This window comes from Vanessa cardui, chromosome 20 (assembly GCF_905220365.1).
Source record: "Vanessa cardui chromosome 20, ilVanCard2.1, whole genome shotgun sequence".
Classification (NCBI taxonomy): Eukaryota; Metazoa; Arthropoda; class Insecta; order Lepidoptera; family Nymphalidae; genus Vanessa; species Vanessa cardui.
In genome coordinates, this window is record NC_061142.1 from 5854719 (window position 1) to 5878670 (window position 23952).

At 30.2% G+C, this 23952-nt stretch overlaps 1 protein-coding gene across 1 annotated transcript in view; it reads left to right on the plus strand.

Moving 5' to 3' along the window:
- Positions 1–433: 433 nt before the first annotated feature.
- LOC124538641 (zinc transporter ZIP1-like) overlaps positions 434–23952 on the plus strand; it is a 28112-nt gene continuing 4593 nt past the window's right edge. Inside the window, exon 1 of the mRNA XM_047115765.1 lies at positions 434–876. Within this exon, the coding sequence (XP_046971721.1) occupies positions 585–876 (292 nt within the window). The 5' untranslated portion in view covers positions 434–584. The remainder of the gene's footprint in view (positions 877–23952) is intronic.

The following is a 23952-nucleotide window of genomic DNA, read 5'->3' on the forward strand; positions in this document are numbered from 1 at the left end:
TTATTTACATTCTCAATGAGCGATATAAATGCCTGCCTGATGATTAAGAGTTATTTTACTTCCTAAAAATACTTCGAATATTATTTCACATTACAGGACGAATTCACAACATTCTCTCAACTAACATAAGCGATAATGATTAATTAAATGATTAATAGAAAAGAAAGTTAACAATACGCTATGTTAAAAAAAATAAACTTTTTATTTTCTATTTCAATAATATTTAACTTTAAATTAAGTCACTAGAAGAGTTCTTCATGAGTAAATTAAATAAAAATATGTTAGAAGTGACGTGATCGCTATCAGAGTCGTTTTTACAAATACTTTAACGCATATTGCATGTGTATATACTAATACCTCAATTAAGGCATTTAGCACACCGCGTTCGAAGGCTTTGTTCACAGGCTCCGCGGGAGTGGAACGAACTGAAGCAGAAAAGCCGGTGGCTTATAGTACAAGCGCGTCGCTCAAAGCCGGCGCACGCGCATATCGCTGATACCGCGAATCGGTATAAAAGAGCACGTGCCCTTGATGCAGACCAATTCTACATCGAACCTGAAAGAAGTACGACCTAATATTTAAAAATGGATTCCCTGACAAGCTTTCGTCACTCTCACGGTGAAAATGACACAGAAGGAGTGGTCATCGCTAAGGGGGTGTCTATGGTGGTTTTATTCTGTGCCTCCATGACATGTGGTATTATACCATTGTTTTTGGCGAAGCGGTTCAGATGGATTTCACCTGATGATGCGGGGAACCTGAAGTCCAAAAATAGAGTGGTGATGACTTTACTCTCCTTTGGTGGAGGTGTGCTGTTATCCACCACCTTCCTGCATTTACTTCCCGAGGTCGACCACAATATCGAAGACTTGCAATGTAAGTATTTTTTAACTTTTATATGTTCCTCGCATGTTTAGATTTCTTGTAGTTACATACATTTAAAGTTATTAATTTAAAAATATTGCTTTTTTTAATCTGTGTTAAATATAGAGCTATGTAAACAGGCTATGAGATAAATAAACATTGCAATATACATGGCACTTAGACAGGTTCTTTTGAAGATCGGCTAATAAACAATCACATAATTTATAATATATACATACTTTGCTATGATATTTATAATATATTTATAAATTGTTTATTCATTCAATCAGTCATTAAAAAATAATGTAGGAAAATATTGTTGAGCTTATACTAACATTTTATATTAAATATAAATATGTCCATAAAGTGTTAAAATAGTTGAACAAAAGTTTTGCGCATTTAATGTTAAAACTTATATATAAAAACAATCAAAATTTATAATAGGGAGGGTCTGCCTAATATACGGAAGATACATATCAGTTGCTATTTTTATATTCATTTGTTTGTTTCTATATAACAGGAAAGACTGAACTATAACGACGAAACGTTTTAACGATTTACGAGGAAATTAAGTTTAAAATAAATATTCATTATGTGTATTTCTAATAACGGAGAGTTATGAAATTATATTTTCTTATGTATTCTAAAATTACGGGGCGAAAATTTAAACCTTTTACGGACGTTTAAAAATAGAATACAACATTATTTTTATTTTTTAATACCATGTACGCCAGTTAGTCTGACCTTCATTCTAGACCTCTGAAATATGACACCGACCCTTAAATAAATATACAGTCGAACTTGGTTAATTTTAGGAGAAGCCTTTTAATTAATTTAATTGTTATTATAACGAATTATGTTACTTGGGTTTTAATACCTACAAAGTAACATGTATTGATTGCTTTAAAAAGCTTGTTTTTAATAACATTTTTGAAACTTTAACTTTATGTTAAAAAAATAGATTGTAGTTGCTTAGATCATTATAGAAGTTACATAGTAATTAAAAATGTCCAAATTTCTTTTTAAGCTAATAAGAAAGATATTAATTTTATTTTATAATCAATACGAAAAGTATTAATACGGAACTTGATATAATGGTTCAAGGTTCGATTGTTTTGGCGGCTGTTATTAGAATGTACCTACTCAAGTGGACATTATCTAATAGTGGCAAAGCGGTTGCGCAAGCGCAGCTCACTGCGTAGTGGGTATGTGTGCCAGTGACCATTCATCTCAGCACTGTCAATATTTTATTAGTTCTTCAACTATTTTTTTATCTTGATAAATTTCTGTTGTACTTATTTATTATTACGAAATAGTGTAAATGCCGAGCTTATACTGTGTCATATAAGATTTATGATTTATCATTAAATTTATTATTATTCTAGAAGATCTCGAATAGATAATATGCTGTCATAATAATTATTATTATTACCTGGCCTGATTTATCAGACTCTTCAGAGGCATACTAACTAAACAGTATAATATACCTCGTGAGGCAAGTCGTCCTGGAAGAACAGTTCATCTCGGCGATATAAACGACATATGTAGCATTTAAATATTTACAAATCCGCCATTAAAATGCACCTTTAACTATTTTGTATTCTTTAACACCTGCATACAATCCAAAAAAAATCCCTCCGTATTATATATTTCAAGGTTGAGATTTCCCGTCGTCCGATATGAATATATAAATATGTTTAAAATGGTATCGGTTTATAAATAAACTTTATCTGGTAATGTTTATCGTTATAACGTCTAGTCGACTTTCCTTATGGCAAATGCTGAGACCGGACACGTTAACAATTAACTTATTACCAATTCAATGAAGGGAAACACAGAGCAAGGCGCACGCACGTCGCATTATAAAATTGCGATCCCTTGATAATTACATTCGTAACAACATTACATTTTTTTTAAAGATGATTTTAATATCACCGGCTTGGCGTATTAGATAATTATTATAAAATATAATATTATGCAAATAATTACGAAAGCGTTTGATCGGGTGATTATTGCGTACAAAATCATTGAATTGTGTGACGATTAATATTTATGATAAAGTGTTCTTTATTCAAAGTGGGCCGACAAACGTTCACCGTTACATAGCGTTTTTTTTTTTTTTTACTGAACCAATAAATATTATTGTATTTTTTTTTAGTTGGCACAATGTTTGTCGGTAAACAGCCAGTGACATTTCGTATAACTTTTGTTAAGGTTTTACTATCTCTCTTAGATATGAAATATATTATACATATGTGTAAAATGGTATATATATATAATATTTGTATGATATTTGAAAGTTGTATATAACATAACAGTAAAATATGTAAATATCATTCCTTACACTAAAATATATCATCAAACTTAATCCGAAAAAAAGTAGTCAAATATATTTGTTAAGCTATAAATTAACAGTTAAATTATCAGTTTTAACATAGTGGAACTATAAATTATTAATTTACAAAGGACATTATAAAATTATTCTAATTAAATAATGTAGATTTTTAAGAATGTATACTAAAGTATTACGAATATGTCGATAATCTTAAATAATATTTGCGTAACGTTTTGTACATAATTAGTTGTATGGTGAGTAATGCTTACTCATTCGCTATGAGGAAATCTAGGGTCTGAGCGTGGGAATTCACCTGCTTAGGTGAGCTAAAGCCTTACCTAAACCTAATAGTATCAACTACCGGGTTACATTACTTCTAAAACGCATTTCGTAATGACTTATATCCATACATGGTAACTGATTCCGTTATCGTCTTTGAAACCAGTTTGTAAATGTTGTTTTTGTTATGTATATCTGTAGGATAGATATACTTAATATACTTATATATTCCATCAATAAATCTATAACAAAACATTAAAATATGTAACACACAAGTCCCGAATTATTTCATTTTATTAATTGTAATAATTTGCTTTAAGTCAATATGACTTAAGTCAATATGACTTAAGTCAATATGACTTAAGTCATTACAATGTTAAGTTACGATAATAGGCCGTACCTAATGAAGTATTACATAAAATCCTTTCTACGAAGTTGTGTCTTATCCGCGGTCAATGAACTCACCCATTCTTGTTTAAGTAACTTAAAAATAGATTTTAAAAATTTGACAATTAACATTGTTTTAAAGGGAATTAAATACAATAACTAGATATATATGTACTTTATATCTGTCCGTTATTACGTAATGGAATAACAGGAATGAAACAAATCTTCTGTAAAAACGTTAATAAATAACATTACGCAATACAAAACTATCGATATCCTCCATTCCAAATGTAAATCAACGTTTTATTAAATTACTATTCCTTGACTATTTAGGGTATATAAATGAAATCGTATTTAGTCTGAGTTAATAAACGTCTTCATATGAGAAAAATAGTATAGTATATATGAATCAGTGATAGCTTGTATTCATTCATTGTATTAAAAGATAAAAGGGACTAAATCAATGAATGAATGAATGAATTATACTTTATTGCACACCACAAACAAAAAAAAAGAAAAAGTAAGTAACACAAAATTAATAAAATACAAAAAAATAATATAAAAAAAATAAGTACATTAAAAGTTTTGTACAACGGGCGGACTTGTGTCTTATTAGCCATCTCTTCCAGACAACCCAATCAAAGGGTGATTTTCAAAACCATCAATCAATATCGACCAAATATTAGTATTAGCAAATTATTGAAATCTGTTTTAAATCCGCTTACGATGCCTTGCATAATCTGTACGTAATACAAAATGACATGAATAAATCGATTACTTTAAAATTTTTGAAGTCAAAGTCAAAGAATCGAATCATCGCCATGATTTGACCATAATGTAAAGAAAGTGCGATTTCGCAACAGACTATCGGACGATCATTGTGAAAACAAGGAGTGACTTCAATTCGTTACGTTTATGTGAGAAATTGTTAACTTCCTAGGGTATCAATAATATCGATTGACAATTTAAGAACGCATAATTTATATATATTTTGTTATATTATCAATATTAATTCCATAGAATTCATAAAAGAAATAGAGGTACCAAACCCGAGGTACCACTATAACGCGGGTGATGTGGGCGGTCAATCTTAATCGATGATTACGGGTTCAATTTTCATGTAGTTAATTTGTATTCATAAATCATCTAGTTCTCAGTGGCGATGGAAACGTCGTGAGGAAACCTGCACCTACCTTCCCAAAGTGCCTCTCACTTTGTCTCAGCATAGATATTTACAGGCTGTTACATAGGCTGGAGAATAAACGAAAACAATTTATACATAAATATTAAATTAATATGATTACGATTTCATTATAAATGTCACTTGTAATATTCATGCTGCTACATATTTCGCGATTCTAAATTTTATAGGGTTATATTTCTATGCCTGAGTTAGGATGAAGGACAAGTAATAGGCTTTGTGAAGGCCAATAGGCCTCTCTATGCTTGAAACTATACTAGTTCTCTCCCTTTCAAATCGAAACAATAATTAAAAGTTATTTTTCCATACTATAAAAAGCGAGTAGTAACATTCCCAGAGTTGTGCTGATAATGTTAGTAACTATTTCTTTCATCGCAGTTCTTGTTAATTGTAATCAAACTTCAAATTTATGATAATGATAAACAATATGTTATGGTTTCTTAATTTTTATTATCATTTGACTTTTATAGTGTACTTATTTCTTGCGACATCACATATAACGGTGTACTAACAATATCTACTGATATAAGTGTATTACAATCGATTGCGTTCAGGATTATTTCGAAACACTTATTTTCACTAAGCCCTTGATTAGATATATAGCTAACAGCAATACAAAAGGCCGTCATTAGGGTTCCGTACCCCAACGGGACCCTATTACGTAGACCGTCCGTCTGCCCGAATGTTACCAGGCTTGTATCTCAACCGCGATAGTTAGACGTATGACGATGTATTTCTGTTGCTATAACAAAAAGCACTAAACACAGAATAAAACAAATATTTAAATCTCCCGTACAAAATATATGTTTTATCCGTCTTTATAGAAAATGTACGGAACCCTTCGTGCTCGAGCCCGACTCTTACTTGGCCGTCTTTTTTTATTTTGATTACTTAATCTGTAATTACCACTTAATTGTTTTATATTATCCATTTATATATCCTTGTTATACTTAAGGACTGTTTCTTTATTATTTAAACATTTAATAATGTTCTGATTTGAAATCTCTAAGTTTATTAAGATTACGAACTAAAACGAATCACAATTAGCGACGCGAATTTTAGAAGCTCTTATTATAGACTATCCAAATTCACGAGTAGATGGTTCTCGAACTAAGTTGTTAGATTAACAAGCTCAATAATACTTCCTAGAATATTCCAAGGTTTTCTAATTCGGTCCATAGGTACAAAAATAGTATACCCAGTTGTCAAAGTGACAGCCGCCTGCTAGGCTGACACAGATTATAAATTTACTTTTTTTTTTAAAGTTTTGATTAGAAAACGACACATTTTTATTGCCATAATAAAATTACCCAATTTTATTAATATTATTAATACAGTTTTTTTATAACATTTTCAATTCTCCTGGCAAAGGAAAAACTATAAAGTTGTCAAAAAACTCATATATTTTTTAATCTTGTTATTTTGAATTGAATACATTTCGAATATGTATTGCTGGATATGACTCTTTATATCTTTATAATATAGCGACGTTACGTCGTAACTGTTAGATAATAGCCGTTACAGATAAGATATGAATAAATAAACGAATTTCCATTTCGTTTATCATTTTCATGGATAAAAAGTAAGATAACGATTACGTTAAATCCAACTGTCATGTCTTAACTTTAACGCATAAAAAATCCGTTATAAGATATTTCGCTATCTATCTTTTTTCGATATTAATAGAATACGGTAAAGAAAAGTTATGGAATTTTTTATTGAATATAATCCATATGTAAAATAAAATAATTGAAATATCGGCAAGGTTTGAAATTTATATCTAGCTACTATTGGCAACGACTAAGTCTAATAATCTAGCCTTAATAAGGCTAATAGCAATAAAGGCTAGGCTACTCACTGGGACTTTTAAAGGGGTTGAACAATGACAGAAATGAATACTCTACACAAAAAAAAACCGGTCTTATTGAGTACTTCCCCTTATAACTCATTAAATAAACAAGACATATGATAGCCTTACATACTGACATACATATATGTATATATATGTTACTTTAGTGGCTAGGTTGAACGTGTACAGATTATAATTATATAGTTTGACACCTGTTTAAAACTAATAAAATTTATTAGGTGATTCTTGACTAGGAATTCTTAATAGTCCAAAACTGGGGACTTTGACAAGCGTCCTCTATTACTGTTTGGATTAGCGTCATATCTTAAACTAAACTAAATTTACATAGTATTTTAAGACTCCGGTGGGCAAGCGGTTAGAAAACATGAACCGGAAGCGGAGGGTATGGGTTCAAATTGAAATTTATGAGCATAGTTTTGCATCACAGATTTCATCAGATACGTGAGCATATATCAAACCACATTGGAGCAGTATCGTGAAATATGCTTCAAAACCTCCTCCTAATAGACATTTTTAACTTTGCCGTTTCGTAAATTCAAATCGTTGGTAAAAAATACATTGGTAGATAAAGCATATTATTCAAATCGTGGAGTTACTACCGGTTGACTTCCAAGCAGGATATATTAATTTAAATAATTGTATTTAACTAACATTGTATTTTTTAAATGTTAAAAAATAGTAACTACTAAGTTTCTTGCAGGTTCTTCTCGGTAGAATCTACTTTCCGAACCGGTGGTAGCTTCACTTAATTGTAGAATGACGATTCAAAAGTGCTCGTAAAAGACTACTTGAATAAAGTTTATGTATATTGATTTTTTAATTGGAATTTCAAGCATAGAAACATTTATATTTACAGGCTTTTGATGTTTATTAAAGTAACAGTATTGATACATGAGTATTTAAATGTACTAACATCGATTTACGTGTTATGGCATCTATGGCTATTCACATCGCACGCTTAAGGAATTTGTAATAAAGTCTCGTACGTCATATTATGTGTTCGTTGATCAGCTATTGGGACATTTAACGGAACTGCACTTTCTTATTGTCTATAAAAATGAAAACAACCGTTTCATTGACCCTCGTTCTAATTTTGCAACTTTAGATTTTTATTACCTCATTGTTTCTTGAAGGTTATAAGGCAAATGTCTACATTTATGAATGAAATATACTTTATTGTGCACCACAATCAAAAATAAAAAGAGCTTTGGACACTGAAAATATAATAATAAAAAATTAAACAAAATTATTAAAATGCAAAAACAAAAAATGTAAAATAAATGTTGATTACGAGTGTTGTATAATGTACGGACTTATGGCTAATTAGCCATCTTTTTCAGACAACTTTATAAAATATATGCTCTCTTTAAAATATACTAACATTGTCAAAATAAAAAATAAAAAAAATCCTAAAACATATTTCCTTATGATCATAAGTATCATAAGTACTACACATTCCTGTGGCAGAATTTCATCCAATGAATAGGTACCGTTTAATGAAAATTAAAATGAAAACATACTAAACACATATCGTTTCTAAATAAACGAATATCTTAAACATAAGCTACGTGACACATGGTTCATGTTTGTGCATAGTCTACGTACGTTTCCATTGAATTTAAACAATGTTATTTATGTCACCATGCATCACCGCCTTAGAACAAAGCTCATGGCACCCATGGACAAGCCGTCCTTTTTACTAGCCATTGTTTTTTTGTTACTATAACATATTTTAAAATTAATTACTCGCATGAACTCGGATCATTAAAACATAGGTGTAAATTATGCTCATTGAATATGCAATTACTTTATTTATTTATAGTATTCGTTATCTATTCAAATATATGGTTTAATTTCGATTATTATTTTAAATATATAATTTTATGGGTTTAACTTATTGAGTAGAAGGTTATAGCTAATACAATTTATCTACTTTTTAAACGACTTCGAAATAGGGATGTACGTTCGTCGTATTAGTTCATGTGTTTGATTTTGTGTTTACAATACATCTTGTATCCATTTAACCCTTTCAGACCTGAATTATTGTTTTGTGTCCATTGAATCTAAAAAAAAAAATTGTAGCTAGAGTAGAATAAAAATACTAAGGAAAAATTTATGAAAAAAAACCTGGTTGTCAGGTTTTTCAGAAAAAATAGTTTTTCTTTTTGTGTACAAATGTGCACATCCGTCTTACGTAATGCTCAGACTACTGTTTAAGAGGTTTCATTGGAATTATAAAAAGTTTAATTTATCAATGTTTTTATTAGGAAATATAAAACTAACAAAACTTAAGTACAATTCTTATAATTATTAGCAAAAAAAGATTTCTTCTTTGGGATAGGCAACTAATTGGCACATGGGTAAATCAGTCATTCGACCCATTACAACGACCCATAGCATGTTTCATAAGTTTACGTATGAAACGCTAAGAAACAGTTTTTATCTTTGGTAAGGCAAAGGTGAACTTTGCATTTTATACATTTAATCCTGGTTCTTCCCTTGCATCCGAACATTTTGCACCGTGTCCCAAGTCCCTCATCATGCGCAGGGAAATGCCCAACACCGTCTCTTGCTATATCCGCTACAGGGCGAACCTCTCCTGGTCTTCTGGGAATAATTTGCGGTATTGGGCTACTGCTACTGGGCCGTCCTCTTTTACCGATGATAATTTTATTCCTCAACACCAGACTTTCAGCCACCTGACGACGAAAGTGAAGCAACGTGAGTTGTTTATTCTTTGCTATGTTTAGCAACGCATTGTCAGTTTGGTATTCTCGGTACGCCTGCACTACAGCTAAATCAGAAGCATGAAATATCATCCGAAGAGTCCATTTTTTTGATTTTATGAAGGTTCTGTAGTAGCTCATGCATTGATCTAAAAGGTCAACTCCCCCCATTGCGTGATTGTATTTCCTGACCACTTCGGGACGTTCAACGTCAATAAATTTCTTGTCTTTCTTACACCACCTCTTGACTAAGTCTTTTTCACCAATACCAACAAAATTAGAAGCAAGATGGGTAATCTTATTATCCAGCCACTTGACTATAGTTACATCTTCGTCAAAACTACTTACTTCTTGAGAAAATCCTCGAGGCTTTTTATTCATGTCTTTATCGCTTAGTAGCGATGGTTTGGAGAATCTATTTATACGAGCTGTGCATGCAGCCATAATGCCTTTTTGTTTCATAATTTGTAATATATGGTATGACGAGAAGTAGTTGTCAAAGTACAGTTCGTGGCCCTTGCTTTCTCCAATTCTCTTAGTGAGATGAAGGACAATAGCTGCACCATATCCAATTTTTTTCGTCAAATTATTATCAAGTTCTGGACTAGAGCTTTGATAAAGTAGAAAATCATAGGCTTGCCCATGTTTACCACATAAAAAAAATATCTTCAGTCCCCATGGACAAGGTTTTCCTTTTATGTATTGTTTGGCAATATGTCTCCCAGTGAAAGGAACTATCTGCTCATCAACACAAAGTTCTTTTTCAAGTGGTAACTCTAAACATCGATTCCTAACAGCATCAAATATTGGTCCAACTTTGAAAAATGCATCTTTGCAACCAGCTGGTATTATTGTATTATCAACAAGGTGTAAAGTATTACGTAATTCAAAAAAGCGATCCCGTGCCATATTCTCTGAGAACAAGGGTATGCTAATTCCAGTTTCCCAGTACATTTTCAAGCAAGGGTAGCTAAATATACCAGTAGCTAAATGTAACCCAAATAAAATTTCTATTTCTTGTGTAGTAGTAGGCTTATACCTGGGTTTATTCGAATGTATTGCGTATATGTTAGTCATTTCAGCCATAATTTCAAATAATTGTCTTGGCACGTACCGAAAGTAATAATCAACTGGGGCTTCAACTGTAGGGTCAATTGATATTGGTGGAAACCAATCTGATGAGATTGTGTTTAGGAGTTCCCTAATGTTTTTAGAGTTACCTAATGTTTTGTTTAGGCGTAATATTCTGAAGTATATTTTCATGAGAGGACTCTATTTCTGTTGTCGGTGGTACTTCGAGAACCACTTCATCGCAGGTGTCAGTAACTCCTGGGTCATTCGTTCCAATCCACGATGAGCTGGGCCCTTCATCTTCGTCAGAGTCGGGTGGGAATACCTCTCGTTGGTTTTGATTGATGACATCTGCGCCAACTCGGACAGACTGCAACTCTCTTTCAGATGTAAAACTAAACGGCTCTTCGTCATCAGACGATAGCTCCATATCGCAAAGAGTTCCAGCCAATATGGCTTCCAAGGCGTCCGGTGAAAACATATCGGTGTTTTTTTTTATCTGAAAATGTATGTACATACAACATATATTTTATATAGCATCAACAACTACCACAATAATAATATAGTTACAAACATTTTGCAAATACAGCTAGAACACTTCAGCAATCGTAAATACATCGTTTAGGCCTGATGTGTACATTTGGGTACAAATATAAAAATTGTGATAATTGATACAAAAATAGAATAATAAACTCAAATTATATGTTACTTATGACCTTAGGAATATAACACATCAATTCATATTTTTGCAGTGCGTATATTTAGCTATTTCCTACTTTTTAGACATAAAAATGACGAGCTTACCTACAGAGCTCCAACTTCGGTCAGCCACTGATCAAACCATGTCGAAAAAGTCACAAAAAATGCCAAGAGATGGCGTTAATAGTATACATGTTTGTAGTTTATAATGTGGACATATGAACACAAGCGTTCTCAGTTGCACTTTTAGCGAAATAAATACCAATTTTTTTTTTTTATATTTTATGTGTACATTTGTGTACGCCAGGTCTGAAAGGGTTAAGGAAAACATCGCAAGAACTTGCATGTGTCGGAATAAAATGTGACACGTGTGAATCTAAGAAAGGCACATCGTAACAGTGTATAGCAATAATCTCATCAATCTTCTTAAATTAAATACATTTTCTTTATTGAAATCTTTTTTGATTATTAAAGTTATTGATTTCGGGATATTTACCATGCTTTTTATTTTTGATCAAATCAAATCAAATCAATTTATTCAAGTAAACTTCACAAAGAAGCGTTTTTGAATCGTTTACAATTAAATACTACCACCGTTTCGGAAAGCAGCTTCTAGCGAGAAGAAACGGCAAGAAACTCGCATAGTTGCTCTTTTTAAATAAACAGATTTACAATGCTGTTGGTAAATGTGCAATTTACAGTAATTAGTGTACAATGATGGAACCTGAGCCTACCGAGCCTTTGTTCGGTGGAGCTCGATATTTCGACATTATCTATCTTATCTTTTTTGATGTTTTTGGTTATATAAACATAGATTTATTTCTAATGATCTGAAACACAATTTGAATCCTTATCTAAACTAATTACTAAAATTTTTATTATTGAAAAGGTCGTTACGCTTTACAATTACAATGTGAACTAATATTTTCGGATATATTCCGGTCACCGTATGTAGTACATATTATACCATTTAGCAAATAGCACAGTTGAGTCATTTGATATGTTTAAGGGCATTCTCTGTTTTTTTTTAACCTCATGCCTATGTGCACTTAGCACGATATGAATTCTTATTATTGTTCTTGTGTAGCATTTAAAATTGTAGCGCATTATTATTATTAATTGAAGCGTGGGGTAAAATAGTCCTGGGTTTTTTAACAAGAAAGAGACTTGGCCCCACGTGGGTGTCTTATTAAATTAATTAATGAAATATATTATATGATATTGGTATTATTATATATTTAATTTTCTAATTACAAAATGTTCAATATCAACCCATTATTTTAAATTATTTTATATACCTACTTTGTTTATAGTTATATGTAATGTAATCGATACTAATATAATATTTAATCGTTATTTAATAATTGAATCGATTTATTTACATAAAAGCATAACTGAATAATTTGTTGCAATGGACTCAGTATCACTAGGGGAGACAACTTAATTAAATAAACATTATGGTAAATAAAATCTATTTACATCCTGGTACTGTATAAAGTGAACACTGTATACTGACAATAAATTAATATCATAATACATAAGTTTTATGATATGATGCCGTGTTGATCGATTTTAACTAAGGCGACCAGTATCAAGGGAGGTCAGTTAACTACACAGGACATGTTATAACTTGTGCAATATTATGTACAAGTGTTTGCGCACTCTCTATTGCCTTTTCTAATCCGATAGAACTGCAAATCCGACACGAACGGAAACAGATCAGTCGCAAGACTGACAGCTACACTGACTTTCGTAAGCGTAGAACCAATTTACAACTTCCAGACTCAATGGCTTGTTATTGAGAATTTTTCGACTGATAAACCCATTAATTTCTTAATCGTGTTGATCTGAAGTTTTAACAAAGAACTTCGAGATTTTAGATCTTATAACTAGCCAGGAGACTAACAGGCTAGTTTATGGTATATGGTGCTTATTTTTTAACTTTATCCTTGTTGTCTTGGGATAAAAGTCTAAAATGTGACCAAAAGAAAGGAGTATATTACGAATTATAAAAATGATGTCCACAGATTGGCAGATATACACTAAACCATTTTTAAAATTCCCATATTCACTCCACTTACTCTACTTACTTACCTCGGTTCTTTATTAAATCAAGTATTAAAAAATATTTAATTGTTAATTTATATTCTTTATTCAAAGCATCACTATCGAACATAAATGTTTACATTATAAGTAAGATTATTTTTAAAATAAGAATTATTCACGGATAAAGAACGACTTGCATATAGGACATTGAAAAATAACAAATTTTTTTTAATTACACTAAATTTTTTTAAGATTGAGCGTGTAAGAGTTTTAATAAAACCTATTTTAAACTACCAGGCAAAACATATTAAATTAATTTCGTGGCACAACAAAGACTGCTGTTGGCCTATTGCATGATTTAAATTTCGTTAAAAATAAAAAACGAGGGTAAAGTGAAAACGACAAGCAATAAACCAAGGCTGTTTTGACGACATAGTTTTAATCATTATTATTTCTAGCTTGTTAGACGCAGATGTTACAGACACAAAATAACGCGACTGGGTCACGCCAGTTCTAATCGGCGATTGAAATTAAATGTCGCTCAATATGAAGCCGTGAACTTGACATTTACATTAGAAGACGTCTCATAATTGTTATCTCTATAAATATATTATACAATAAATATTCGATGAAATAACGTATCGGAATTTTGTGATGTTTTTTGTTATACTCGAAGGACGTTTAAAAGCATTGGGATGTTGAGTAGTTTTATTGATTTATGAATAATTTTGATATTTAAGTATATGCATATTTAACCGTAATGCTACCAAATATTATTAATAAAAAATATTAGTATAATTTTTGTATAAGCAGGGCGAAGATTTTACTATATTTATTGAGTAGTTGTCGCCCGCATTGACGTTTAAGGGGTTGGTTGTTATATATTAGGCAAAATCCTTTCTTGGAGTTCAAGTTTGCTTCATACCAAATTTCATCAAATTCGGTTCATTGGTTTGGTAGTACAAGAGTGGCAGACAGTCAGAGTTAATTTATAATATTAGTATAGATTGATTGAATAACTACTTTAAATACCGCAGTTAGCAGTAGCAGCAGTAGTTTCGTAGAGCAGTAGAATGCGAAAAAGAGGAACAAAACAAAATTGTATCGATACTTTCTTCGTTATGAAAGTTAGTAATTTAATATGTTTAATAATCAATTGTTCGATATAGCATTACAGTTGGTTGTCAGTGATCAAGTTTACGAGTAATTATGAAGCCTTCAACCGCTCCTCGATCCATTGGTACCCCCAACAAACTAAGACCCACATAACTGTATAAGTTTTCCAATTACAATTACATACGTTAACTTCGCTTTATAACTTTACATACCTACCTACCTTACCTACCTATTTATATATAGTAAATCAATCGAAACAGTATAATGTACACCCGCCATGATTTTATTTCTATCTTGGTGTGTCTTAAAGTATCAAATAATTGTATAATTTTAATAACGACTACATTGCGAGATTGGAAATTAATTCTTACAGAATCGCCCTGGAGTATATATTAAGTATTTGACAAATAAAAATGCAAGACGAAAATTAATTAAACGAGAATATTATTAGAATACATAATTCGTATTTGACACGATTGCTTGAACGCCGGAGCTTATCTGCTATGTAAACAGAGACATATTTACACTAGACGAAATGACGACGATATTGAATAGAATATTAAAATTACCATACATACACCTCGCCGTTTCGTAACCTTTCGGACAGTTATTGTCAAGGTCGAATAAGTAATCTTCACGCTTGCTGACTAATTAATACGAATTAATTTTTATGTCACTGCTTGCATTATTGTTTATAAGGCTGGATCTCGGTGTTTTTAGGTTAAATCCTGACGAATCAAATCTCATTGACGTGTGTGCTATTAAATTTTATGTCATCCACATTTGGCTGTATTTTAAATCCGTCAAAATGACGTAGTTTGACAGATAAAAAATAAATCACAGGAATTTAATTTAATTTTCATTTACCTAATTTAATTTTCAACAAATCGATATGTATTTTTAAAGCATTTTAGAAACTTTTAATCTTTTTTTTGACTGTAATGAATATGAATACAATGAAACTTTATATTGATTTTAAATAAGATAAGTGCTACTTTATAATCTACGTCACTCACGTCTATATAAGTCTATCGCACGCCTCTTTGTATCGTACCAAAAACAGTTGAATTAATAATGAATGAGTAACACAAGATTACCGGTTCACAAACGCAATACATGACTAGCATAACAATAACCAAACATTCTTATATATATCCGAATATAACATTAAAAAACTTTTAAGTTAAGTTAGTTAGTTAGAGAAGAGTTGGTAGATATGTAGAATGATCCCAGTGGAAGGCATATGTCATGCAAAATATAGTAGAGAAATACTGTTTCACAATTTTAATTCTAAAGTGATTCGTTAATAAATACTTTTTGGACCTTCCACGCTACGAGATAGATTAAAATGATGTAGGTACTACGGTATGGTACATATAATTTTTTTTCTACTTTTCATAGAGATCACAATAATGTGGTAGCTATCGATATATCGGTAGATTTCAAATTTCAGACTAATAGAACATTATATTTAATTTAATTTTGTTAAAGGAATATTTTTTTTAATAAGTACAATTGATTATAATGTGAGACTTATATGAATATTTAAAGAAATTATTATAATTATTATTATAAGTTCAACTTATTTTGTAAATTTAAATGATAAAATAACGAAAACTTCTATGTTGTGTCGTTTAAATAAAAATAATTATGTTCTTAAAAAGTGGTACAAGTTAAAAGTGCTTCAGGGCTGCGTATTCTTCAAACCACAGAATAACGTGTTTCAGAATTGACATAACTTCCCTTTAGTACAAAACTGATAATTCTGCCCATCATTAAAGTTATGCTTTAAAAATTTTGATATCTATATTAATATGTATAATTTAATTAATGTTTGTTTGTTTAAATTCGACCAACTCAGAAAGTGATAAACCAATTGAAATATTTTTTTAACAGTAGTAACATATTCTATTTCTAAATTGATGTACTAGTATAGTATAAAGAAAGATTTCAGTAGGTTTTAAACTAATAGGCACAAACTGAATTCAAATCCTTTGATTTGAAAGGTATTAGGCATCTTACGTATTTTTTTACTACTCACTTTACGTTAAAACTTTTGTACTAAAAACATAGGTATTAATTTTATTTAAATACATTTTGTATAATATATATTACCTATGTAATAAGATAAAATGTGACCAGACAAAAAATTCACAGAACAATTTCCTCGTCTTATTTTTAATGAAAGTTCGTACTTTATTTTTAAGTCGATAAGCTAATTACATCAGTTATATACGTTTTTCGTATAAATAGTTCCGTGGCTGGTTCTACTTCTACCCACGCGCGTGCTATTTCCACTCGTCTGTCTGTTCTTCAGAGATTACGCTTAAACTAGGTCAAACTAACCTAATTCACTACGACGCTTTTGTATAGAACATGAAATGTCAGTCCGACAATATTAAATATTCTATTTTTCTAAGTTTTAGAAGTATATTTTTAATTATTTATGCTGCAATAAGATGCTACAAAAGAGTTATAATACTTGTACATAGAAAAAATATTAAGCATGATTTAAAACATATTAAACAGACCTATTAATATTCGCCTTATAAAGGTAAGATAATATAAAACAATATACAGGTTTCATCTTATTATAGCTTGTATTAATGTACTATAAATTTATCATACCTTCGAAAAAAAATCGGAAAAAATTATATAAGTTTGAAGCTTTACGTAAAACGTCGCAAAATCGCTTCTAACCTCCGTCTGTATTTAAGCTAACTTCGTCTATATCATTCAGTTTTGACGTAGTTTTCCGTAATACAAAAAGCCACAAAAAAGAAACATTAAGGTTAAATAAAAGCTGAGCACCCTTCTCATTTTCCTCATTAATAAATTGCATCCATGTGAAGTCTGCATGTGTCGCTAGTACTTAATAATATAAAAGTACAGACTAAAAAATTAAATGTCAAACTTGACAAACGTCACTAAAATGGCGGTTACCACTGACTATAATTTTTAATATTTTACTTACTCTATATACAATAATAATAACATAATTATAAGAACAAAAATTATTGGATTTTTTAAATTAATCGATACAGAGGCTCTTTATGTTAAAGCGGTCAATGTCATTATACTATTAGCTAATGAATAGTATCGAATGTAATTGAAAAAAAAAATCAATGAAATACGCATGCTGACAGTAACATTTCTATGTCTATAAATACTTTCCGTACAAGGTACAAGGCATTGGTATAGTTCAGTAATTAACGTTATTTAAATTTTACGGAAAAGGAAAATAATGAATTAATTTATTAGCATATATGAACATGTAAATATCGTGCTCGAATTACTAACTTACATTACCTTTATCGCGTTGATTGTCATTAGGTCATTCGGTCGATATGTCATACTACCGCGTTGTATAAAAATGGTAATAATTAAATAAGTTGCAATACAACTTATGTTTTATAAAGATATCACCACACTACGCTTCACCGACCATTTGCTTTAACGAGTTCTTTTGATATATTGATAGCTTTGAAATTTTTAAGTTTTAGATTAACTTATACATACATATGATATGATTAATTTAAACATGCTGCAATTGTTTTATAATATTAATTCATCCGCTGAACCAATCAGCGGAATTTTAATCAATTCGTCGAATATCGCAGCGTAACCATTTTAAAGCCAAAATTTAACTAAAACCTTAATTTATATATGTATATTTGAAAAGTTATATACTTTTCAAAATTTCATTAAACAAATTAAGATGTGTTGAAAGCATATCTACTTCGTTTTATTTTAGTCTTCATTTATTTGATCTGGAATATATACGTATTGGGAATTTAAGTTTATGATAATTTATATTATATGTAATAGCATAGTATAGCAATACATCGTCACCGAGTCTAGGACTATTGTTCTACAACGTGTTGGACATAGGCTTCTGTTAAGGAAAAAGCTTGAGGTTTATTTCGCCATTCTTCTACATTGAAATTTTATTCGGCGCGTATATCAGTTTACCGACGAGCATAAAATGAATTATAAAAGCAAATTAAGCTGATGAAATCTCAACGATTACGTGGATTCGAATACTTACTATACGCGCATAATCCATCTGGTCATCAGATTCCATAATAGAAATTATACTTGATATATTACGAAACTTTCCAATAATGTCCTGTATACAGAAGATAGAAAAGAAAAAATTATGTAATAAGACTGTACTTTGGGAAATACCTGACTTAACACATATTGTCTGTTATACTCGACTCTCGTCACCTTCAAATAAGGGTGTGAATCCCTTGACATTTCTATGGTTCTTCGTATTTAACATATTCAGTGGAATTATGGCGCAAGTTCTGAATTTTAAACACCGTAAAACAATCTAGTATGCACTGACGACAATCTAAATCTTTCACGCTTTGTACGACATGAATATTTAGTACTGTTTCTATACTTGTTATCTGCTTAACTAGAACCTAAAAATAAAATTCACTGTTTTATTCAAATAGTGTTTAATATAGGTAATAGTTATATAAGTACATTTGATTCAAAATTAAGCTATTAAGTTTGTTATTGGCATGCATTTTTATAGATTGTTATAATATACATAACCAGTGTATCATTACTAGTCACTCAGGGACAAAAAATATATTATTTTATCTTTATAAAAATTACAAGGTTTCAAGGAAATTTTTTCTACTTTTATATCCGAATATTTTGAATTTTAACGCTTTAAATTGGTCAATGGATAAACAATAAAAAGAACTAGGAATTTAGAAATAGTTGTAATATCAGCATTATTTAAATTTTCTAAATCATGCCCACCAAGTGCGTGATTTTGTTTTAAAAATTGATCTCATAAGAGAAGCTAGGTATTGTATCGGAATAGCGAACGCAACATTCACAGATATAAATAAAATTGATACTTTGGTAGACCAGCAAAATGCGAGTGAGTGACGTATTTAGGTAAACCTTTTGAGTAGGCCTCGTTCATAAAATCGATACGTAAACGTATGACCGTATATACAACTTTAATATTATTTTTGTTGCATCCATCAAACCTCAGTAATTAAAAAAAAACGAATTATATATTTCAAATAATGTATAGAAAAATTTATTTCATCTTTATTAGGCTGAAATCAATGATGTTCTAATAAACAGATATGTTATTAACGCGCAAAAAGTGAAGACTAGAAAACGTCCCAATTGGGACGTTTGCCTTTAGTCGTTTTACGTAGTAATACGTTATAATACATCATAATTACGTAGTAATACGTTTTGCGTAATTAAAACATCTAGTTATCCCTTTTACTTATTGTTTTTATCAAGCTATCCTTTTTACCTGTAACGAAATGTAAAATAAACTAAAACTTTTTCTGTTGTTTAGTATGGATATAACATATCTGTTTATTAGAATATCATTGGGGTGAAGTCGATATAAGTTATGCGAGCGTGGCTTAAGGATCACGAACACGCTTTGGGATTTTCCCCATGCGATGTTTCTTTTAGTCTTAACTAATTGCATTATTTAAAAACATTTTTGTTTTTATAACATGAGGATGTGCTTTGCCCGAATATAATACGATATTCTTCCCATAACCAATATGTTCTAATACTTTTTTTTATATTTTTGAATCTCTTAGTAACATGGGACATGAGATTACATCAATAATGCTGAATAGATATTAATATTAGAAAATCATTATTGATATAAAAACCTAATTATATATTCAGAGATAATTTTAACGTTTGGAGACAAATTTTAAACGTAATATTTAACAAGCTGTCAATTTATAAAACTTTTTTTATTTAGAACTTTTTGGTAAAGGCAACACATTATACGGCTTGTTTTTAGTGGTATAAATAAGAGTTGAATTTAAATAAGATTTCTAAGTATTGTACAGAAATGGCTCTAGGAAGTGCCTATATTTATGGGCAAAGGTTATCTAACTGCTAAAGACTAACCACTTAACCTTCTTCTTCAAGGGTTCTTGTTTCGCTATAGACATCCATGAAACAACTTATTTTAAAATATTATATGTAATATACGACTTTCTTTTCGTTTAGCTATGTCTTCAATTTTGTTAGATAATTTGAATAAGGAGTTGAGATCTTCGGAATTAGGAATGATTACAGAATAAGTAAACTTAAGTATTGGTATTTATTCGTAATAATAAACATCATTCCATGTTTAAATTTTCGTTTAAGCTCTTTGTGTCAGGTTTATTGGTGTCAATGAAAAATAATAAGAATAATTCAAGGTTATAAACAGGAGATGGCGTGTTGTGTTACGCCACAGATATACCAACTCTTTAGTGCACAAGCCCTCAAGGTATAACGTAAATTTGCAAGCAAATATGATTCTTAACTATTTGAATTTATAGTTCTTTTTAGTTAAAAGAAAAGAGTAAATTACGTATATGCATCAAATCCGGATTCGATCGAAAACTGACTCGCAGTAAGGAATGCAAGCGACTGAGCAAAAACAAGATCATTATAGAATTTTGCGAAGATCTGGTTTTACCATTATTATTTTTTACCGTAATAACTTTACCAGTTTTGTCATTATAGTTTGTAACGTAAAAAACATAAAACAGTATTAAATAAAACCTTTAAGTTAGTCAAGCTAATGATGGCAAGAAAAAAAAATAGGGAAATTAATAAATTCATTTTCCAATAGTACATAAATGAACGTCGGTGTAATTTAAGCGATATGATTTTATTAAGTAGGTTTATGATATCATTATAGTTTATTACATCATATTTATTTTCCTCCTCATATTTTTATATAATATTTGTTGATGTTCCCCTGGTTTTGCCACAACGATAAATCATTTGGTGCACAAATTTGTGTAAGTTTACTATTTATTTGCTCTAATTAGATAACTAATCTAAAATAAATAAATCTGACACCTCGAAACCATTACCTTAGATTCTACAGCCTTGCTGGTTACTTTACGTATGTGATATTTATAATTGTTATTAACTAAGCAAGCCTTGACTCCCCATAAACAGAACACGTGGATCACAATTGAAGCAACCTGGGTCCATTCCCAGCGCAACCTGTCATATAGAATCTAAACCAATCAGGAACCCACTTAAACAAAAACAAAACAAATCATATAAATCGGTCTAGCGGTTATAAAGGAGTTCAATGACCTACATTCATACAGAATAGTATACATATTATGAAGATTAAAAAGAATGTCACAAATTATTCTATACTGTCTAGAAAAAAAACTACATAAAAACTTTTTTGTTTTTTTTTTTTTGACATTACTAAGTTTTTATTCTGAGAGCGAGTTATTTTAAAATAAGCTCTACTTGTAGATTGAAATATTGCGTAGGCTGTGTGGATAAATTAATTCTGACATGAATGGTATATGTCAAGGCTGTAGCTTTGATAATGGTTTATATTTTCATAATCAGTTATTGTAAGTCATATCGCAGGCATTTTAATATTTTATCTACATTGTTACGAACATAAGCTATTAACGTTTATTATTTTTCTGTTTTAAAAATATAAATGTTTCATCATAATTTGTTTACGAGATTTGGATGAAAATGCGTTAAATAAATGAATTATTTTAGTCCAACCCCATCCTAAGCACAAAAAACGCCCGGATGCAATCAGTGCTCTGTCTAAGTATATAAGATAAGTTCAAACGAACAAGCGACAAGAAAATACTAATAAAATTTGATGCGTAACTAACTTATAAATATAATATGAAATGAAACTTATAACACACTTAATATTATTGAAAAACAATTTCATTTTATCCTGACATATTTTGTACATACTCACATAACTTTAATAAAATTGTTTAATTAATTATTTATTAGTGATTACAACCTGCCAATGAGATGATATTGATCGAACAAAGTGCATACATAGACAAAATATATTATAATAAACGGCACAACTAGGTACATCAAACTATATAACTATATATTTTGACTATAAAGCTTTACATAAATCATTCACTCATTATACCTATTGACAGTTTAAAAATGAAAAATTACTTTATAATATTTTTTTAGATCTTCTTTCTGCGAATTCTAAATCATCGCCTCTACTGTTTGTATTATATATTGATCTAGTCTATAGTATAAAGCTGTAGATTGCGAGGCTCTTGGTTCTAAAGTTCGATCTGACTTAATTTTTCAGTTAAGTTTTTGGTAGCAGTGTAGAACTAGACAGTTAATACTGTGCCACAGTATTCTTGGGCATAATCAGTCTTCGGACAATTTGCGTTGCTTCTCAATGCCTTCTTTTTTAATTGTGAGCGTGTGTGAACACATTATGCAATATTGTGTTCGCAAACACAGGTGCTAGAGTACACCTGAGTTGACTTATAAATGGCAATTTTAATGGCAAATTATTGAAAATCTACCTTTTCGATTATACGTTTAACACGAGGAAACAAAACTAATTCAAATTTACAACCCGCCACGCAATGTGGATATTAAAATATAAGCACTAAGCCCAGCCAGACATTCCGGTATATTTTTACGGCAAGAAAATAAATATGTATGCGTCTAGCATCCATGTATATTTTTCGATACATAATACATTTCTTGACAATAGCGTTTCAATTGATTATAAGATTCAGTGCGCGTGCGTAAGCATTGTTTGGACAGATGCGAATATAATTGACAATGTCGCTTGTCCTGGTTTATTTGCGTATGATAGAATGTTCGCTTTAGACATTAAAATGTCTTCGCTACTATAAAGACAACAGGACAAAGAAACGTCTATAACGTTTGAGGAAAAATGAAACATTTAATTAAAGTAAAATTTAAGGAATTTAGATTATTAAATATTGCCTTGCTCAAAATAAATGAAGCAAAAAGAAAATCATAGAATTTAATTTCACAGTATATAATATACTAGTTGTCGTCCGCGGTTTCGCAAGCGTTTTAGGGTTTTGGTTGTCATATGTTAGGCAAGAAAATAGCCTATGTCCTTTTTTTGAGTTCAAATTGGCTTCATAACAAATTTCATCAAATTTGATTCAGCGGTTTGGTCGTGAAAAAGCGACAGACAGACAAAATTAATTTCACATTTATAATATACATAGATTATCACAGTAGAGACTAATTTTCAAAGTCAAAAATAATTTTAAATAATGTTGTGTTGTCTAAAAGAAACTATATTTAAGTATCCTTTAGACACTTGTTTTTATAAATATTATTTTCTTATTCAAAGATCTGTACTAGAAACATTACAAAATCATTTCTTATTTTTTTGGGTCCATATTATATTTATTTTATTGAGAACTTTACAACGTATAAAATATTGTAATTAAACACTTCATATACAAATATATTATTAACACAGTTGTTAACTTTATGTTTGTTTAATTTATAACCACTTATTTGAACTATTTAATAATACTTATAT